This window comes from Elaeis guineensis, chromosome 1 (assembly GCF_000442705.2).
Source record: "Elaeis guineensis isolate ETL-2024a chromosome 1, EG11, whole genome shotgun sequence".
Lineage (NCBI taxonomy): Eukaryota > Viridiplantae > Streptophyta > Magnoliopsida > Arecales > Arecaceae > Elaeis > Elaeis guineensis.
Genome location: NC_025993.2, coordinates 20,192,393 through 20,201,688, shown reverse-complemented (window position 1 = coordinate 20,201,688; position 9,296 = coordinate 20,192,393). Strand labels below are relative to the sequence as shown.

The window sequence follows — 9,296 nt, the reverse complement described above, 5'->3', positions numbered from 1 at the left end:
CTTGCAGCTGCACTGACGTCAGCAATGCCGCCAGCATTTGTCGTAAGCAGATGGATTGGATGTCTTTGGGTTTTTTTTTTTTTTAAAGAAGAAGATCGAATATATTAAACCATATTAACCATACGATGGTGCACCATATTAATCACAGTGCTCATATCTATGAGCCAATCACCTAGATAGCGCTTAATGAATGGAGTCCTTGGAAATAAGTACCTATAATTAGCGTGCGGTGTAGGATGTAATTTCTCTTTCATTATGACCATCGGAGCATTATAGTGGCTGATATAGCAGATGCCTTATATCATTATATTTTTTTTATTATGTGTGGGAGGTGGGAGGTGGGACGCACCACCCAATTTTAGAGATGAATGTGGTTACGTACAATGGTTATTGGTTGGTCCACCATTTTGGTGATTCCAATAGGTCCATATGATTTACCCAAAAAAGAATGCTCCACTTGAGTTGTGAAGTAGTTCTATAACAGCGTAACCTCAGCCATCATGCGGTCATCGCTTCTAATGGAACACTTGTTTGGATATTTCTGTAGAATTCGAGGATTGTCCCATCTATTTAAACATGACTCTGTATCAATCAAATACCAGTTAGCCCAAATCACGTGGGAAGAAGAAAAAGATCTTCATAAATTTTTTTTCTTTCTACAACCTAAATTGTAGGATTTAGGCTAAGTTTGAATAGGGACGTGGAAAATGTAAGATAAGAAGTCTAATATATCTGATTCCTATAGAATTTTCAGCTCTATTTTATAGGAATATCAAAAAGAATTTTGTTTTTTTTTTTTATTAATGAGCTGATAAAAGCAAGCAAGTGCTTTGTGCTGGCTGAAGCTCTTCAAATTTAAAGTCACATGTTCGTCGACGATTGTTACCGAATTCTATCTCTCTCCATGTTCAATCAGTCTTATCTCCTTTTGGTTTTCCTTCTCCCTTTGTATTCAGTCAATTCTATCTTCTTTCAGAACTCTTATGATGCTTAAAATGTGATTCCTTTCATCACCATTATATTCCAAATTCCAATTTTGGCACAAGAGGTTGCTTGCTCTATACCTTGTAGCAAGGGATATTATTATAGTAACAGAAATTTAAATACTTGTTGTTATTTGACTATTACTGTATTATAATATTTACCGGCTTTACTTTAAAAAAAAAATCTCCATGTCAACGAGTAAAAAATAATGAGACAATGGCCTGAACAAAAAAATACATATTTTTTTGTTATTGCTAGTTATCTTTCATTATAATATTTGATGGTGCCTCTTAACTAATTATATCTTTGAGCATCTATGTGGGCATGTATTTTGTCACACATCAACTATGCATCGAATAAATCTTGGATATTTATAGAAAGTTAGAAAATTTAAATAACATCTTCTAACCAGTCTTTTTGGATGAAATACTTAATAATTATAAATATTATTAAAGTAAATCTAGTCTATAGCCTATGTAGAGAGGATCAACCACAAGCTAATCATGATACTTAAGATTGGATATAAATGATGCCCTTAGCCTAGCAAGGATATTAGGGCTCAAATGAGGCATTCGAAAAGTTTTACAAAATACTCATATGCTAATGCACTTCTGTACAATTATGAATTAGATAAAACATGATATTGTGCTAGGTTAAAGATGCAGAAAGAAGTATGACGAAAGAAAAAAAATCAATTAGATAAGGTGCTTGCGGGAAGCTTTATTAAAGATAGTGATTTTCTCTCTTTTAGACGCAAAAAGACTTTTGAATATAATAACTAACAAAAAGGCGATGTAAAATTATATTTCTTAATCATTTTTAATCAAGAACCCATGCCTAAAAAGATGAAGTATAGAAAGAACGTTTTAGAGAAGTACAGAATAAATATCTGAATAAGAAAGTAAGTTATTTCTTGATTTCAGATATTTTGAGTCCAAAGATTTACAATTTCAGGAGCGATGCAACTTTTTAAAGTCCGAACATTAGAAATGATTTTTCAAAAAAGATGTATATAGGATATTTTAAATATTATAAAGGTTTCTAAGAGCCTAACAAAAATTTTAAAAGTTTCATACATATCTTATCAAAAATAAATATTTAATAAAATTTTATTTTTTAAAATATTTTTATTATTAAAAAATATGTTAATATTGCACGCTACATAACAAACGAAAGTTCAAAAAACATGTGGTACATCTGAGTATTAACTCAATAATATATCTTTTTGTTTCCATGCGGCTTTCAGTGTTATCTTCCAAGACTTTGACCGCTCCTTTCCGAAAATTATTTTGTGGAGTAAAAACACTACTTGCACGTGCAATTAGCTCCCGACTGCGCTTGTAGCACATTGTCTGTGGCCTGCGCAATAGAAAGAAAAAGCAAAAAAAAAAAAAAAATACATGGTATCCTTGCTAGTTATATCATTCAAGTAATGTTGGTAGTACAAACTCCTTCTCTCTCCTCATGTTTGTGTGGATGTCTTTTCTTATTTTTTTTCCCAAAGCCCCCACAATTAGCAACACCGCCCCCACACGTGCAAATACCTCCTAAAAATTAATATGAAAGCGGGATTTGAACTTAGAATCTAGTTCATTAGTGCAACATTAACCATTAAAAAGCTTTAGTAACAAGCAATCAAGAATTTTTTTTATAGGTCTCTACTTGAGCCTAATGTTGGAAAACTGGGAAAGTCATCAAGATACGGCGAGTCTGAATGCAGGGCCACCACTATTGGTGTGGGGAGGGGGGGGCGCAATGGGACCACAGGTCACATCACAACATCCATCAAAAATGAACCAAAACAATTCAAGCTGAGGAGACATATGGGCCCTACATACGACATTAATATATTGGGTATTTTCGATTTCAACATCATCCCCAAAAGTTATATTCGAAGACCAATAATAGAACAATCAACGACTCTCACAGACAATCGTCAGTGAAATAAATAGGAGTTGGATATTTTTGAAAGAATGATTTATCTTTAATCATATGAAACAACCATTGAATCATGTGATAATCATTTTTAAATCTATATAAATAGACTTTAAAGTATTTTAATATCTATGCAGAATATGATCCAATGAACAATATTACGGAAGAAGATCAACCATTCTTTGATATAACCCGATTCCTTGTGAACTAAGGTTAGCTCACCCAAGTTGTTCCAGCTAGCCAAGGATTGCCGTCCCCACACGTGGCCTACACTCTAACCTCTCTTAGCTCGTCAGGTTCTTTGTGAAGTTTTAGTGTTTATAGTGAATGATAAAGTGGCACCAACATTTATCTTAGTGCCTAGGGAATAATGAGGTCCATAAGGTGGGATTTGCTGCGTTATAGCTTATTAAATTTTTCACATCCAACCTTTTGCTTTATGTCTCTCTCCTCCTTCCTGGTGCGAGTCTTTGCTTCCTCTTTATGCTTTGGTTTGTCTATAGCGTTGCGTTGCACAATTCTCTCTCTTTTAGAAAAGTTGGACAGTGGACATCATTAAATCCTTTGCCATTCATCAAATTAATCACCAAACATCCTTTGAATTCTTCTGACCCTGCAAAACAAGCATGGCTCTCTTAAATTCATCTCTCAAATCCTTGGTGCCTTTCCTTCAATTGTTGTGCCTCGTATTCCCCCTAGCAAATCCTCTCTCCTTCAACTTCTCCAGCTTCAACCCGGACGATAGAAACATAAACTATGACGGCGATGCCTTTCCGATGAACCATATCATCCAGCTCACCAAGAACCAGCTCGACTCTTCGATCGAGAGGAGCGTAGGCAGAATCACATATGCCATGCCGGTGCCAATCTGGGACAAAGCTTCCAACGAGCTCGCCAATTTCAACGCATGTTTCTCATTCACCATCAATGGCTTCAACAAAAGTGTAAGTGGCGATGGTCTTGCCTTCTTCCTCTCATCATTCCCTTCCAACATCCCAAATAATTCCTATGGTGGAGCTCTTGGACTATTTAACCGTACCGGCGGTAACGCGACAGAAGACCCGGTCGTGGCTATTGAGTTCGATACCTTCAAAAATCCAGAGTATAATGATTCAAGTTCCAATCATATTGGAATTGATGTTAACACAATCTTTTCCGCTGCATGGTTGGATTTGAATGTTAGCATCAGACAGAAGTTCGAGTTCAATGCTTCTGTCAGTTACGATGCACAAAGCAAAAATTTAAGTGTCTTGCTTAGTACTCCTAAAAACAACACCTGGAATTGGAGCCTCTCTTATGGTGTTGACTTGAGGCAGGTCCTGCCGGAAAAGGTAGCCGTTGGCTTCTCGGCCGCCACCGGTAACCAAGTCGAGTCACACTGCTTATTGTCTTGGAATTTCAGTTCCTCTGATTTGAGTCATCAGGACTATGGTCCCAATCCACATCCAAACACCAATTCCAAGCATAAGCCTAGTTTTAAACTTTTTGGGCTTGTCATTGGCATTGGGATATTGGTCTGTGGGTTGGTTTTGATTTGGCTTGGAAGATGTTTATATAAGATGGCTGTTACAGGGAAGAAGGAAGAGATGGCTATTGATTCATTAATCCATGATACGTTTGAGAGAGGGACTGGGCCTAGGAGATACTCTTACAGTGTGCTTGTGAGTGCAACCAAAAGTTTTTCCAGCGAGGGGAAACTTGGGGAAGGAGGATTTGGGGAGGTCTACAAGGGAGTACTGCATGACTCCAAACTAGAGGTGGCCATTAAAAGAATCTCTAGAGGTTCAAACCAGGGAACAAAAGAGTACATATCTGAAGTCACAATTATAAGCCGGTTACGACATCGCAATCTTGTGCAGCTCATTGGGTTTTGCCATGAGAGGGGTGATCTGCTGCTTGTCTATGAGTACATGCCAAACAGAAGCCTTGAACACCATCTCTACAGTGAGGAAAGATTGCTTGCATGGCCAGAAAGATATAAAATTGCTCAGGGATTGGCCTCAGCCTTGCTCTACCTTCATGAAGAGTGGGAGCAATGTGTAGTCCATAGAGATGTGAAGCCTAGCAACGTGATGTTAGATTCAGAGTTCAATGCGAAGCTCGGAGACTTCGGCTTGGCAAGGTTGATGGATCATGATAGCAATCCAGAAACAACGATCCTAGCAGGGACCATGGGATATATTGCACCAGAATATGCTACCACAGGTAACATTAACTATTATATTGCAATTTAATTTTACATAATATTTAAATGAATAAAAAAGATGTTTTTAAAATTGTTCTGATTCTGCTAAAAAGGGATGGCAGGACATCAAGTTTGACGCTAAAAAGGGGTGGTAGAAGATCAAGTTCGACGCATATTGGAAAATTCAGGCATCAATCAATATGTGTTAAACTTAATCTTTTCTCCAGGTTAATAATAACTAACTAGATAGTTTGATAAAAGGTAAGCTTCAAACCCTTACCAAACACAAAGTTGGGGCTTGAATCATAGTAGTAAATGTTGATCTTAAGTTTTGATGACGATAAAATTTTCGATTCTTAATTTATTATTTTGTATTTTACAAACATACAGTCAAAAGGAGATAATAAATAAGTAGAATAATATGATAATAATATATATATTAAATAATTTTTCTTCTTATTCAACCTGTAGACTTATCAGTCAAAGTCTTCAGAGGAGCTCGTCACGTGGTTTCTTATGGGCATGGATACCTTTACTTTTGAGTCAAGGCTGCATACCTTTAGGAAAATGCTTTTCAGGTGCTCATGAACGATTGATCTAACGTCAACCCTTGGATTGCACTTTGTATAACTTTTAAAGTAGAATAAATCCCTTCCTTGCATCCACAACACAAATCACGAAGTGAATGTTATGCTTTAAAAACCATGCAAAACATGATTTAATGGTTGACATTGTGAAAAAAAGATCAATCATTCTTTCATGCAAAAGATACAACACAAACCCTGATGCCCAACTATATTCCCAAGAAAAAAAAGCCTCATTATAATGAAATAAAATAAAATAAAAATTTGCAATTTTTATGACATATTGATTGGCTTTCACAATAGAAACCAACATTATCACACAAACTAAAATAAAATAAAGAGATTTTTATGAATTTTTGAATAATTAAATGAGACAATGGGAATGCTAAACTATATCCGGAGGAAGAGCCCTGGAATCTGGACATCCTTCTACCACCATCGTTGGTGGAGGAAACCCGGTTCTTATGCTTCTCTTTAATAAGCATGTAATCTCATGGAATGCGTTAAAGTAATTTAGAACTTTAAAGAAATTATAATATTAGATGTTCAAAAAAATTATAATTACTAAAGTTGGATGAATTTTACAAAATTTAATATGAAAATTAAACTAAAAAGCTTGATGTTAGTATCAAATAAGAACTAAACTTTAATAAGATCAATTGTTGATCTGTCAATGTGGAGTCGAACCCAAAAAAGATGAAAATTTTGTGAAGGTACTTGCCATACCAATGCCACATTGGATGGAAATTGGATTGGCATATGAGTAGAGTGATGGTGCATCTTAATATTTTTCTTTCTTACATTGTTTGTTTTTTTTTTTTAATTTTAAAGGAATGTTACATTATTTATCTTATGAGATACTTGCCTATCTAATATTATAAATAAGAAAGATATTTTTAAAATATTTTATCTGTGATGATTATTCATCAAAATATCATTAGATTTATATAATAAAATTTACTGAAAGATGGTAAAAATGCGTAGCTAAGATGTCAATGTAGTTTGAATTTGTTTGTTGAAAACTTTTCCCCAGTGAAAGAATGCAACTAAAATTCCTTCTTAATAACATTTTCAACCACAGAACAAACCCAATCATATTCGGGACTTTAAATTTTAAGAATAAATATTTTTAAATAAAAGCAAAAAATTGCTAAAAAGTACCAAACATTCGAATAAAAATCTATTTTATTTTAATAATCATAATTTTATCTTATTTATTATTTTTTCTAAAGCATGTATTGCATGCTTTAAGTTGCTGGTCCAAGATCAGAGATGCCTTTCGTATGTCCAAAATTGCGTATTGAGAAACAAATAATTTTTAACTCAACAACTAAAGATGGTCTTCAGTGGTGCGCATGACAAAGTTATCCTTTAGCATTTTATAAGTGGTGCACAAGTGGCTTGTGTGGGGTCAAATATGGTCGTAGCCTCAGCTAGCAGTAGTAAAGACTTGGGCCAAGCTTAATTTAGCCGTACGTCAATATTATATCTTGGCCTAAGTCCATCAAATATTTTATTGGGTAGATCTCATGATAGCCTAGCTAATGGCGACCCAAGAGTAATTCGCAATAGTCTATTTTTATGATGACTGATGATTTGGTTATGAGCTCTCCTCCAAAAGGATTTGCTTATAGTAAGCTAATATCTTCCCATGACTATTTAAAGAAGACAAAGGTGATGCACAGTTACTGCCATACATGTGCTAGGAATTTGAATGGGACGAAAATTTTCTATTGTTGTACTATAACTTATTCTATTTTATATAACTGGAAAAGTAATATTCATAAACATATTTTTTTTCAGTTGTACTAAATGATATGCATCTTAATATGCAACAGGAAAAGCTAGCAAAGAGTCTGATGTCTATAGTTTTGGAGTAGTAATACTAGAAATCGCATGCGGTAGAAAGCCAATTGAAGCCAAGGAGAAGCGAGGCAAGGTGAAATTGGTAGAGTGGGTTTGGGAGCTTTATGGGAACAAGATGTGTTTGAATGCAGCGGACCAAAGGTTAATGGAATATGATCCACAACAAATGCAGCAGTTGATGATTCTGGGGCTGTGGTGTGCCCATCCAGATTACACTCAGCGGCCATCCATAAGGCATGTTATCAATGTTCTCAAGTTCAATGCTCCACTGCCAATTTTGCCACCAAAGATGCCTGTTCCGATGTTCTGTTCTCCTCCAGTTGAAGCATCTAGTCTTTGCAATAGCTACTCTACTGTGTCGACTCAATCAAGTTTGGGGATTGAAGATGGAAAGCCATGTCAAAAAGTTGAGCATTGACACCGTTCTACTCCTTAGATTAGCATATAAGATTTTAGCTATACAAGTTTGTATCCTCTTATCTATATGCAACTTATTTAGGTTGTGTTTTTTGTAATTTCAATATAAAGGGATTCAGTTAAACATTGGAATAATTATATGACTTGATGTAACATCAATATTTTGATGAAATTATGTTTGGGTTTGTCTTCATCTCTATGTATGTTGAGTGTAATGCCTTTTTCCCCTAACTTATTCAAGATACCCTATATGTAGATCTCATAGCTTGTGAAGTACGAATTTGTATTGTTCAACCCAGACCTTTTAGTCTGAAAGACTTTTTCATTGTATGAAAAAATTTTCTTCTATAATCAACAAAAATGGTGCTTGTCTCTAGAGATGGAGTTGGTTTGTTGTAGGTGTAAAACATTTTCCCTTTCCTGGCTATTTTCCTACTTTGGGTTGTAATTCGTAATTGCTCTATTTTCTTCATCAAGTAGAAGTGATGAAGTATTTAACTGATGAACAACTAATCTTGATACATAAATCATTCCACATTATCACTCGATAAATGGAAGCAATCAACATGTTTCTATCATAAGAAGGTTCATTAGATATTTTTCCTAAGTAATGCTGCAAGGCTTTTGATATTTGCACAAGTATAATTCTTTTGCCATATGGCATGAAAGGATTTATGCAACTGACCAGGTTGGTGCTAAAAGGTTGGTTGAATATTAACTTGCTAAATCAGAATTTATATGATTGGTTTCAACTTTCTTATGTAGATGTAACCGGCACCATGAAGCATTTTTCGTTTCCCCTTTCAAAGTGATGAAAAGAAAAGGGAAGAAATTTGTTCATGTTGACGTAAAAGAGTTTGCCAGATCACATAAACATAGCGTCTTGTGCCTTTTTTCCTTCCTCTTTTATTTCCTATTTATTTTTAGGCTTCACAAGTTCTAGTGTTAGCTAACCAAATCATGGACCAAACATTAGGTCAACATGTTGGACTTGCATAAGATTTCTCTCGCGTTCTACTTAGAGCATGCCTGATAATATACCTTGGTTATGTTAAGACATCTACTATCACTCAATTGACTCAAGAACATGTTCTTTAAGCAAAAACATAATAATAATTGTTATATAATGTACATACTATGAAAGAAGTCCTTTGTGGCTTTTTTCTGTGAAAAATGAAAAGGCGGAGTGGAGTTTGTCATGCCCCAAATCCGGGACATAACATGGTCATACTATCAATGTGTATAGCTTATGATAATACGAAGCCAATAATCATATACAGCTGCAATTCATTATAAAATAAAATATAATAAAAAGATTCAATTCC

The 9,296-nt window shown here is 34.9% G+C and overlaps 1 protein-coding gene across 1 annotated transcript; it reads left to right on the top strand.

Moving 5' to 3' along the window:
- The first annotated feature begins 3,303 nt into the window (after positions 1 to 3,303).
- On the top strand, positions 3,304 to 8,164 carry LOC105032668 (L-type lectin-domain containing receptor kinase IX.1). The gene is made up of 2 exons (XM_073251235.1): positions 3,304 to 5,124; positions 7,527 to 8,164. Exons 1-2 carry the CDS (start codon positions 3,546 to 3,548, stop codon positions 7,970 to 7,972), a joined length of 2,025 nt encoding a protein of 674 aa, XP_073107336.1. The 5' UTR covers positions 3,304 to 3,545; the 3' UTR covers positions 7,973 to 8,164.
- Positions 8,165 to 9,296: the final 1,132 nt, after the last annotated feature.